The 12,565-nt window shown below is 38.2% G+C and overlaps 1 protein-coding gene across 1 annotated transcript in view; it reads right to left on the bottom strand.

Annotated features, from left to right (window-relative positions):
* SLC26A7 (solute carrier family 26 member 7) overlaps positions 1 to 12,565 on the bottom strand; it is a 200,047-nt gene that overhangs the window by 63,256 nt on the left and 124,226 nt on the right. Inside the window, exons 7-8 of the mRNA XM_020972903.2 lie at positions 8,173 to 8,320; positions 7,262 to 7,375 (exon numbers count right to left, since the gene is read on the bottom strand). Coding sequence (XP_020828562.1) covers positions 7,262 to 7,375; positions 8,173 to 8,320 — 262 coding nt within the window. The remainder of the gene's footprint in view (positions 1 to 7,261; positions 7,376 to 8,172; positions 8,321 to 12,565) is intronic.

The raw sequence follows: 12,565 nt of genomic DNA, 5'->3' as shown, positions 1-12,565 counted from the left end.
GGTGGGAAATCAATGTTCCTATGTGAACTGAAGAGCACAGACACAAGTATATTAGAAGACATGTACATATATGCAACTTTCACTCAGGAAATACATCAGATAAATTTGAACTCCATAAAATGTGAGAGCTGCAAGATCTTAGAGTCAATCTAAGCCAACTCCCTTAAATGGCAGATGAGAAAACTGATGCTCAGAGTGGTTAAGTGACCCATCCAAAATCACATAGCTAGTAAACAGTCAGGTTCAAGTACTCTGCCTCCAAAATAATCCATCACTGTCATCATATTCATAGGCTGAATGACATTAAAATAGAATCACAATGAATAATGTAATCTATCAAAACAAAAAATAGCCTATCTTTAATTAACATAGTGCTTTGTTCGGAACATAAAGTCCAAGACATATGGATCTACACTAAGTTTAAAAGACTATAAATGGGAAGTGAAAATTGTTTCTATGGAAAAGGTAACTGAACCTGCATTCAAGGGATCACTTTACTAGTGGCTTGATCTACTCTGTGGTGGTATAAGGGAATAAGCATTGGATTGGGGGTTAAAAAAACCTAAGCTGAACTACCAGTTCTGCTGCAGAACTTATTATGCATCTGTAGGTAAATCATTGATCCTCCATCAGTCTGAATAAAATAGAGATAATAACGCTTGAACTGCTTCCTTCAGAGAATCTTTTGTGATGAACTAAGACATAAAATACTTTCAAAATCACAAATGCAATATAAATGTTAGCTATTATTACAAGACTCCAAATGAGCTGGACCATGGGAGCAAACAATTTGAGTTAGCAAGTTTAATCATGCCACAAACTCACTAGCCTGACCTTCCTTTGCTCTTGGCCCCAACATTGTGATATCAGCATATCTATATTGTCAAAAGCCTCTTAGAGGTCTTGCCCTATGCAGCTACTTCCAAGTCATAGAAAACCCGTCATAATATCATGTCCTTGCCTCTTAAAGTTTCATGCTTCTTTGTTCCAATTCACTCTCCTATAAAGCTTGGAGACCTAACAGATAAAAGGACTGATCCCCTCCCAAAGACCATAGAATTTGGGGACTTGAAAAAACCTTGGTGATTATATATTTCAACCTGCTCATTTTACAAGGGTGAGCAACCCAAATATTGTAGGAGGAAGCAAGTTCATTTCAATAGACATAATTTATTTATAAAGGACCTACTTTCTCGCATATACTGCCCCAGGAGCTAGAGATGCAAAATCAGAAGTGAAAACAATGCCAGCCCTCAAGTAGGTGAAGGGACCATAGATGGAAGATGCATGTAATGTTTATATCGGCTCCATTTATAAGAATTCTTCATTTGCTGAAGAGTAACATCAGCTAGTCAACTTGTTGATTACTTTCTCCTATGGTTCCTGTCCATACAGGGAAAGTCATGATGGCAGCAGAGAATGGCATAGAGTCAGGGCATGGGAAAGAGCCCATGCAATTTGGTTTCTTATTTTTTCTCCACAGATAGAAATACCAGCCAAATGGTCCATGCATTACATGCATTATTTTGAAAACAATAAAGAGTAAGGGTCCTTTTTGAAATTTTCTTACAGAACCAAAATTCCCAGCTATCCCATCATCCTTCACCACTTTAATATGTCATATAATTATGATAATATAGAGAGCATTAAGGTTTGCCAAGTGCTTTGAAACAACGATGTGAGGTTGGTATTATCATTATTCTCATTTTATAGATGAGGAAACCAAGGTTCAGACTTTCTGAACTGGTGACTTTCTGACTCCAAGTCCAGCACTCTGATCCTTTTACCATGTTGTTTTACAGACAATAGCCAACAGAATTTTGTTTTCTAAGTCAGGTTGTCTGAGTAACTTCGGGCAAGTGACACAGTCTCTAGATGTCAGTTTTCTCATCTATAAAACAAGGGGCTTGAATTAGATGACCTTTGAGGTCACTTCCAGGTCTAGATCTTTGATCCTAAGATCAAACCTGTTAATTTTCAAGGATTAGTTTCATATAACTGATCACAAAATAGTTCATGCTTTCCTCTTGTTAAACACTGGGAAGTATGCTTATTAGACACACAGCTGTCCTTGGTTTTCTATGAGGACAGAGTAGATATTATTATTGTTGTTATTATCTAAAGGTATAAGGCATCAGAGAAGATTGATGTGTCCTATCTCAACTGGCCTCATCAGAGAGCCGGGTCTGTCAAATGAGGAGCTCAACTGATCTTCACAGCAAAGTCAGTCTCAGGGTATGTACAATGAGTGGCAGAAGTCTGACAAACTACACAAGAGTGGAATACCAGAATCCCAGAGTGGGGCACAAAGGCTATCTACTCCAACCCCTTCATTTACAGGTGAGGAATGGATGGTCCTGAAAAATTGCGACATCTGCTTGACCAAGAAACCCTTTACCAGTCAAGTGGTCATTATTACTACTTGGCATAAGTTGCATAGGTTCAAAGATCAACTCTAGGCCTTATATAGGTGAGAGAAGCATGCCTATTTGGCCAGTATATAGTATCTCCATGAGGCAATAACTAAACCCATGGACGGCTTAAGTCAGATAGTGGTCCAGACACAAAGTCATAGGTCAAAAACAGCAGAACAGAGAGAACAGAATCAAAAGTAGGGCTGAATTTGACAGCCTAGGGCACTGTGCTTCAGTTAACTCCTGGCCACCCAAGCTTCCCATTTGTGTTGACAGGTATGATAACAACCACACATCATCACTTTGCTTGATGAGCTCTTGCTGAAGTCTTCCCTCACCCCTCTTTATTCCAGTGCTTTCCTGTTTTTAATTATTTCCAATTTATCTTGTATATAGCTTGCTTCATATATATTTGTTTGCAAGTTGTCTCCCCTATTAGATTATAAGTTACTTGAGGGCAGGATTATCTTTTGCCTCTTTTTGTATCTCCAGTGCTGAGTATGGTGCCTGGCACCATAGTAACATATAGTGGCTGTTTAGTAAATGTTGATTGATCGATTGATTGATTGATTGATTGAAGACAGTGGCAGGCACTGTATTCATGTCAAGACACCTGGGTAAAGTGATCATTTTTGGTACTTTGCTCTAGTAACCTTTAGGCTCACATCAAAATAGCTTCACATTTTCTAGGGCTTTTTGACTACATGTAACTTTTGGCCTTTAGAAAGATAATGCCTTTTTAGGAATTGTTATCATATTTATGTCACACAGAAAAGTGGTTCCATCTGAAATAGAATCTCTTAAATAGGACCTTTAAGATTTGGCTTGTCTCTTCCAAACCATGTGAGCTATCAGGATACCCATATAATCTTAATAGCTATGTAATGTTAAAAGGTCTGAAATGACTACCATGGGAAAGCATGCGAGATCTGGGTATGGACACAGAGTTGGATTCTTTCTCCAAGTGACTGGATGGGAACTGTCACAGATTATAGGTCATCTCAGCAAGCTACATAGGATGGAAATGCAGCATATTTTCAGATGTTGTTTTATGCTAGGACAGTATTTTTTCCAGGTTTTCTTACTACTTCCAGGCTCCAATAGGCAAAACATAATGAAGAAAGTTCTATTTGAAAATGCTTGGCAAAAAATTTATGTCTTAAACATTCAAATTGAAAGGGCTCTCTTATTCCCTTATGTTACTTACCAACTATGAACTATTGCCTTCCCACCCCTTACCATGTTTTATTATTTGCTCAAATGTGTGCTGGACCAAAAAGGAGAAGAACTTCTAGGAATTAGCCTAGCATAACAATAGCTGGCATTTATATAACATCTTAAGCTTTGTAAAGCACTTTATATACATATCCTCTCATTTGAACTTTACAAGAACCCTATGAAGTATGGACTACATGTATTATTGTTCTAATTTTTCAGCTAATCAAGGTTCAGAAAAAATAAGTGACTTTCCCATGGTCTTACAGATTTAAAAACAGGATTTGAATTCAGGTCTTCCTCTTCCCAAATCTAGCACTCTATTTACTATGCCACAGTACCTTTCCCACAGGAATAGAGGAACTAGAGAAGGAAAGTCCCTTAGAGAACATCGGATCCAAAAACCTCATTTTACAGCTGAAGGACCTGTAACCCAAGAAATGGAAATGTATTTGTCCAAGTTCACACAAGTAGCAAATAGCAATGACAGGATTTGAATCCAAGTCCTCTCACTCCCAAACCAACATCTTTTCATTATGTCACATGACTGTCAGCAGATGAACCTAAGTATATTAATTTCTTTGGGAAATAAAATGGTAATAGAATTAAAGAAATTCAAGACTGGAAGGTTCTTTAGGTATTATCTAATCTAGTCCTCTCACTCCATAGATGAAGAAGACCTTGAAAGATTTTTGTGACTTACCTCAAATCACTAGGCTAGAGAGAGGCAAAACAGAGACTAGAATTCTGGTTTCTGACTCTCAGTCAAATGATGTTTCCACTACATTCCCCTGAAGAATAGCATTGCCTACCATACATACAGTCAAGAACACCCATGACCACTGAAGATATATGCCATAACATACCATCCCCAGATCCACGGGTTCTACAAATAAGAGAGGAGAGCCTCCCTGTTCACAACACAAGGTGAGTATTTCAGGAGGCACATTTCCTGGTAAACAAATACCCAAACTGGTTAGGATATTTGAGTATACTGGGGGCTATAAGTTCAAGTTTGGGATACTAGAGTTGTGTATACAGTCAAACAGGTTTCAGTGAAATAATAACACATTGACTCTTTAGAATCATGTAAACAGAGTAACTGGCTGAGTGAGAGTTTTTCCACTTTTTTGCTGATCAGACACAGTCACAGACCACAGTTATTTGCCGACTTATAGTACAGCAATCTTCCACTAATGTCCCACTTTGATGCCCTAGCACAGAGGGGAACTGACCCTCTTTTCCTCAAAATCTAAGCCAGAAGCAAGCAAATTATTTCAGGTTCTACTGAGCTAGGCAGATTGTGAATAGGGGCTCGTAATATAGCTTATTTCAAGTTGGAAAATAAAACAATGCATTTAAAATTTGCCGTAGGACATCTATTTACTTTTTTATTACATGTAAAAATACATGTCATGTAGTAACAGGTAGATATATTCAGGGAATATTAAGGAGTCATCAATTATCAACCATTTATTAAATACACTTACTAGATGCAAAGCAATATGCTACAAGCTGGATGCCAGTTAGAAATGTTTTTGCTACAGTTATTGTTATTTTTACTATTATTCTTAACATTTACATCACATTTTTGTTTAAATATAGTATGTAGAAACAGATTTTGTTTTTACAGACTTAAAAGAGAATTTCATCTTACTTTTTTAAAAAATGAATAATTAGAATATTTTTCATCTAACTGGCAGAATTGTGACAGGTTTTTAAGTCTCCTATGGACCACTAGAGGGAGCTTTGATTGTAATAATTGTTAGAGTAGCACTTTAGTCTAAAGGAGAGTTTTCATATTTTCTGTGATTATCAGCTTAAATGTTTTTGGTAATTGCTTATAGGAAATGAGAGGCATTATTATAGGGAGAAGATAATTTATAAAAAGGATGAAGTTTAAGTATGTTCAGAACCTGCAAAGAGGCTGCTCACTATAATCTCAACTGCTGAAATCCAGATTCTGTCCCCACAACTTTTTTGACAGACAATTCTCCAAGGTCACCAATTACCTTACCCCAAGAATGCCCAAAAGAATAGGGAAGGGATAAGGTGTCCCCAAAGAAAACCTATTGCTGAATTTGTGACACAGTCACCTACACCCAGTTCTTTGCCTTATTCCATGGCTAAGATATCAAGCAGTTTACAGGACAGTCCAATGCATAAACTTTTCCAAGGAGACAGCCGACATGGGCAGATACAAATATCATCACCAAGACAAACTACTTAAGTAACTAGACTCCCCAGAATTGCCACTGTTCTGCTACAAAGAGGCTTCACTGGAATTGTTTACTCTTTCCTTTTGATGCACACAGCTCAACGACCACAACATGATGCTCAAGCCTAAGACTAGCCCAGTCTCAGCAACCTTACTTTTCTAGGCTTCCTACAAGTAGCCTCGGGGTGGAAGATAGACAGATGTCCATATTAAGGCAATGGCAACAGCCGCAACCCAACACTGTCCTACACAATTCCCTGACTATGGTAACATTAATGACCTATCAGGCCAATAAAATGTCCCCTCTTCAATGCTTCGTCTCTTGATTTCCCTTCAGTATTTGGTACTATCATCTACCTTCCCTTCCTTGATGATCTCTCCACTCCTGGATACTGTGATTCTGATTTCTCCTGGTTCTCTCCCCTAACCCTTCCTTCCTGTGCTCTTTCGCTGGGTCCCCTTCTTTCTCCCACCTTCTAGGGGCAAGCATCAACCAACACTGTCTTTGGCTTGTTTTCTCTTTTCTTCCTATACCCATTCCTTTGTCCGTCTCATCCACTTGGATGACTTCAATTAACCTTCTATGCAAACAACTTACAAAGCCATATTTCCAATACCAACCTGTTTCCTGAGTTCTAGTTCCACATTTTCAGCCCCTCAAATTCAAAATACCCTGTACTGAATTCATTGTCTTCCTTTTTAAACCCACTGCTCCTCTTAACTTCCATATTAAAAAAAGATGCTGCAATTAATTCTTCTAGTCACCTAGGGACAAAGTGGGTCCAGTCACTGCAGCACTTTGGAATAGGTCTCATCTCCTATCTTTTTTCCTTACCTCAGATTCTCTATTGCCTCTAAGGTAAAACACAAAATCCTCAGCAGGCATCTAAGGTCCTTTACAAACTACACCATTTACCTTTCTAGTCTTATTTCATATTACTCATCATCTCAAATGCTCTATTATTATCACACAACATTTTACCTCCTCCCTCCTGAGTCTTTACACACATAGCCCTTCAAGTGTAGATTGCATTGTTTTCTCCTCTCTTCCCCATGCAAACCCTAGCTTCCTTATACATACTTCTCAGCTGCCACCTCTTTCGCCAGGCTTTCTCTGAGATGCTCCTCCTCCTGCCCAGCCTAACCAATTGTTAACACTCTCCTCTTGAAATTACTTTGTATGATTTTGTACGCAGTTTGTATTTACCTTTAAGCACATGTGCTATGCCCTCTCCCAGTAGAATATAAGCCCCTTGAAGGCAGGAGTGGCACAGTGTCCCTTGTACATAGTGGGCACTTAATAAATGCTCACAGAATTAAACTGACTAAACGTTTGTGGCACATTAAATCAAATCCCGAGGTTACAGGTGCTAATGCAGGACACTGTTGTCTCTCTTTCCTCCTGTTAGGTTACCTGTGTCTTTGATCCAGTGCTATAGAGGCCTGCTGTTCTCCCCATTGCGGCAGCACTCGGTATGCAAAAGAAAAAGGAAGGAATGACATTGCTGAGGCCATGAGCCAAAAACTCCTGCAAAGTTAAAAAGAAAATGTGCAACTTACCAGTGACAGGAAACCAGTTAGAGACACATTAACAACCTCTGTAAATAGCATTGGGGGACCACTTTTCAAAGAACAATGCTAAAGTCAGGACTTTCTGTTTAGGGAAATCTCTGAAGGTTTCAGCCTTAATCTAGAGTCAGAACTGTCCCTTGACAGCCTGCTGGAAAAATGTCTCCTGATTGTAACTGTTCTTACAGCTGGAAACATGACACACAGTTCAATTCGAATGAATAAACATTGCCTGAGCAACAACTTACTGTGCTTAATGCCCTGGGCTGAGCCCACCTGAGGGCTTGGCACCTGCCTCCCAGAGCTCCCCTTAGAGTAGGGAGTACATTACAAAGTGTCATGTGGGAGAGATACAGAGAAGACACCATGAGAGTCCAGAGGAAGAAGATGGCCACGCTAGTGGCTGAGAAAGAGACAGGGTTTGATTGGCGCCTTCAGGCCTGGGTAGGAATTCAACTAGTAAAGAAGTTAGGGGATAGGCATTCCATGCTGAGGCCCTGGAAGAGTAAAGGGGAATACATGAAATAAGGCTGGAGAGTAAGGGGAGCATCGCCTTGTTGAGAGTAAAGGGCTAAATGTTCCTGCTGTCAGAGGAATACTAACTTAGAAAACTACTCAAGAGTTTTTCAGGGTACAAGCCTGAAACTCCTGACATAAGCCATTAATACGAATAAGGCAATTAGGAGCAGGGATGGGATTTTGGGGAAAGAGGATGAGTTCTGGTTTGGGATATCTGCAGGGTGAGAAGTACTTTACCTGGTTGTCGTCAACTGAATATTTGAATTTTTTGGCAGAACCTTGGGCAAGGGCTAATGAGGCTACATAGCCAACTAGTGCAACTCCAAATGCTTCAGTGACAACTTCTGAAAGGATATTCATTGGGGGTGCCCTGGGTGAAGGAATTCTGCAGAAAGAAAAACATATTGTTATCATTAACCACAGTTTAAATCCAGCAACTCCTTCTAATCAAATCAATTTGCATAATGATCTTGTGGTTTACAGAAGGCAATTAAAATATATTACCGTGAGAAACTTAAGTAGCATTGTCCCCAAAAACTATTTTCTTGACTTAAACATATTTTTGTGACAGAGAATGGGCATGAAGAAACTACATTGTAGCTCAAACTACAAATCAATATGCAGCCCTAAAGTACCTACTTATGTGCAAAACATTCTTTTAGGCACTAGAGATACTGAGACAAAAAACTATAAACAGCCCCTGACCTTAAGGAGTTTATATTTTACAGGGAGAATATAATCTGTACACAGATAAGTAAATATAAAGTCTATGCAAAGTACTTCCATGGGCAGGTGGGTACCAACAATTGGGAAGGAGGGGAGAAGGATTAGGAAAAGTCTTACGAAGGAAATGGCACCCAAGCCAAGCCTTGACAAGTCTCTAGGTGAGGAAGGGTGGGGAAGATCCAGCAGATATGCGTTATAATTCTGGCTCTGCCACCTACCAGCTGGAAGATCTGGAGAGGTTCTTTGAAACTCCCTGGGTTTCAGTTTTCTCACCTATTGTTGTTGTTAAGTCGTTTTCCAGTTGTGTCCCAACTTTTTGTGACTCCATTGCAGTTTTCTTGGCAGAGATACTGGAGTGGTTTGCCATTTCCTTCTCCAGCTCATATTAACTAACAGATGAGGAAACTGAAGCAAACAGGGTTAAGTGGCTTGCATAGGGGCACATAGCTACTAAATGTCTGAAGCCGGATTTGAACTCATGAGGAGGAGTCTTCCCATGGTTCCAGGCCCAGCGCTCTATCCACTGCACATATTCTGCCCTATATTCTCACCATAACATGGGGATAATGCCTACATCAGAGGGTTCTTGTGAGGATCAAATGAGATGAAGTATATGGGGCTATTTTGTAAGTTAGAAAGTGCTATGTAAATATAAGTACTTATTATTAAAAAGCATTCATGTCCACGATATTATGGTTAAACCACAACAATCCTCACACTATAGGAATTTCCTGATTTGTAATTTGGTTGGTTGATTTTATCTGAAGAGTAGCAGCTCCATATTGTTGTTGTTTTCTGTTGTAATTTAAACCTTCCAAAACATTTACGCAGGTTAATTTGAACACTAAAGTGCTATATCTCATGGTACACATATTCTTATTTAATCCACTGTTATTTGAAGTCTTAAATCAAATAATGATTTTAACTCAAAGCACTGGTGTTCTTGTTCAGTCATGTCCGACACTCTGTGGCCCCACTTGAGGTTTTCCTGTCAAAAACACTGGAGCGGTTTTGACATTTCCTTCTCCAGATCATTTTATAGATGAGGAACTGAGGATAACAGGGCTAAGTGACTTGCCCATGGTCACACAGTTAGCAAATGTCTGAGGCCAGATTTGAACTTGGGAAGATGAGTCTTCCTGACTTCAGGCCTGGCACTCTATCCACTGCACCACCTAGATAATGAATACCAAGGTAGGTATCTATCAACTCATCATGAATAATAGGGAGGTATGTTAACTACACAAAGAATGTATCCTAGCCAGGAAAAAAATCCCAAGTTTTCTCAGACCTGATGATGGACATGTATACGTTGGTGATTAAAATGGGGACAAATTATGCAACTAGAAGGAAGCTAGAAATCACTGGTAAAGAACAGGAAGTCATAGGCAAGGAACTTAAGCCACTGGTGGCATAGCTGGTGTTTTCACCACAATTGCCAATTGGGGGGAGGGAGACAGCTAAATTCCGAAAGCAAAAAGTTAGCTAAAAAGATGGTCTCAGTTTCCATATTTATGAAAGATAGAGATAACACTGAATGATCTCTAACATTCCCTCCAAGTTCAAATCTGTGATGTTGTCGTCTCAAGATGTCTTGGAATGGGATTTGGATTTCAGCGACATGGCTTAAAATATAGGAATATCAAAGTCAATCAACAAGCGTTGGTTAAGTAGTCACTATATTCCAAGTACTTACTTGGTGCTGGTAATTAGCTCTAGGACAATAATAGAGTACCTTTAAGAAGTAAAATATATACAGGCAGCTAGGTAGATAGAGTAGATACAGCACTGGCCCTGGATTCAGGAGGACCTGAGTTCAAATCCAACCTCAGACACATAACACTTACTAGCTGTGTGACCTTGGGCAAGTCACTTAACCCCACTGCCTACCCAAAAAATAAACAAACAAAAAAAGAAGTAAAGATTGTAGTCATTCAAATTTTATCAAGAGGCCTTAAAACAGAAAATATAGGGGGAGACAAGTAACTCTGTGTAGATGTGGATGTGTATGCCAGATTTGAAACCACAAACAATAGTAGATATAACATAAGGAAAATTAAAGAATAAACTAACAATTCATAAGAAGCAACATGCCAAAAGAAAGGCAATAATAAAACCTGTAGCATCAGATATCTATATATGAATGAACATTCTTTGAGTAATAAATTAGGTGAGTGAGAAATCTTAATCCAAAGCAGAGAATTTTACTTTAAAGGTATCATTGAGATTTGGCATCCACTAAGGTATAATGTGACTTATAACTGGAATATGGTTACTGAAAGTTATACCTCATTTAATAGAAGTAGTAGAATGTATTATGTATTAAGAATATATACTCATAATGAAATTACAAGGGCTTGATTATGTAAATATGATAGAAAACATTTGGATGAGAATCAAGAAGCAACAAAAGTGATAATGGGATATATATACATGCATGTATATGCTACAGATTGATAAGCCAAAAGTAGAAAATGGCTGAATTTGAAAAAATACAACAAAATTTGCTAGGATATACCATCTAGAGATCTACTTTACCTCTTTCTTTGCTAAAAGCAAAGATAGTCCATAAATTCTTGACTTGTCTTAATTAAAATCCAATTCCTTAAAATGTAAAAAAAATATATATAGGGAACTAAATCAAACAGGAAAAACTGGTTTTTGAAGAATAAATAATGAGATACTTAGAAGGCAGTTACCCCTCCATTTTTTATTTCATAATAGATTAAGGAAGCAAAAGTTGAGTAGAATTTGACATAAAAACAAGATTTTTAGGATGGATTTCAAAGAGTTCAGACAAAGAATAGGTAAGACATCATGGCTTAAATTCTATAGGGGATTTTGGCACAAGAGTTATATTGCTCTTAAAACTCTGATAACACAAACACATATGATGCTGAAGATAGAGAAAAGCCATAAAGAGAATGATATAAATGCGTAGAACTCATTGACCAACTTGGATTTTAAAATACTAACAGGAGATGGAAGCAAAGACTGCTAATTGAGAATGAATATTAGCAAGTAATAGCATCCTGTAAGCAGTGCTCAAAACAAAACAAAACAAAACAAAAAGCTAATGCTGGTGGTTAATGCCAATAACAACAGAAAGCAATTTTAAGCTATGTTGGAGGCAAGAGTCAGATTTTTTTTAAACGGTGAGGGAGGGTAGGAGTGAAGTATGATAGGAACAGATGATGGAGAGAAAGCAAAACTATTCCCTTATGTTTTCTCAAAGAACAATTTTCAGAAAAGCAAAGAGAGAATGAAAAAGATAACAGATTTGATACCCAAAAGAAATGATGTTAAAAGAGCACCATTAGATGAATTTACCAGATTTTGGGTCATGTTGACTCAGTAAGCTAGATAGACTACATCTCAGGCTACTAAAAGAACCAGTAGGTTTGAACTGCCAAACACTATTGATGATCTGTGAAAAATCATGAAGTACAGGTGCCACAAGACTAAAGACAGACAAACGTCCCAATTTCCTCCCCAAAGAGCAAAAGGTAGATTTTTTTTAAACTCTAGGCTGGCATAGTTGATTTCCATTCATGGCAAAAATCAAAAGAACATTATCAAGAAGATAGTTTGTGAGTATTTGGAAAGGAAAGCAGTTATCACTAAGAGCCAGCATGAGCTCAATAAGAAGGATTCATACTAGACTAACCTCATTTCCTTTTTTGACAAGATTAGTTGACTCAATCAGGAGAATATTATAGACAGTATGTCTGGATTTCAGGAAAGCATTTGGAAAAAAATCCTTGTAGACAAGATGGAAAGATTTGAGCTAGATGACAGTATATTTACGTGGATGCAAAACTGATTGATGACTGGATTCCAAGCAAAACAGGAGTCTGGCTTTCTAAAACATACTGTCTTCATGACTAAAGTTAAGTCACTTAAC

The sequence above is a fragment of the Phascolarctos cinereus genome, unplaced genomic scaffold (genome assembly GCF_003287225.1).
Source record: "Phascolarctos cinereus isolate Bilbo 61053 unplaced genomic scaffold, phaCin_HiC Scaffold_4;HRSCAF=312, whole genome shotgun sequence".
NCBI classification, from domain to species: Eukaryota; Metazoa; Chordata; class Mammalia; order Diprotodontia; family Phascolarctidae; genus Phascolarctos; species Phascolarctos cinereus.
Note: the sequence above shows the minus strand (reverse complement) of the source record. Positions and strands in the feature narration are given on the sequence as shown.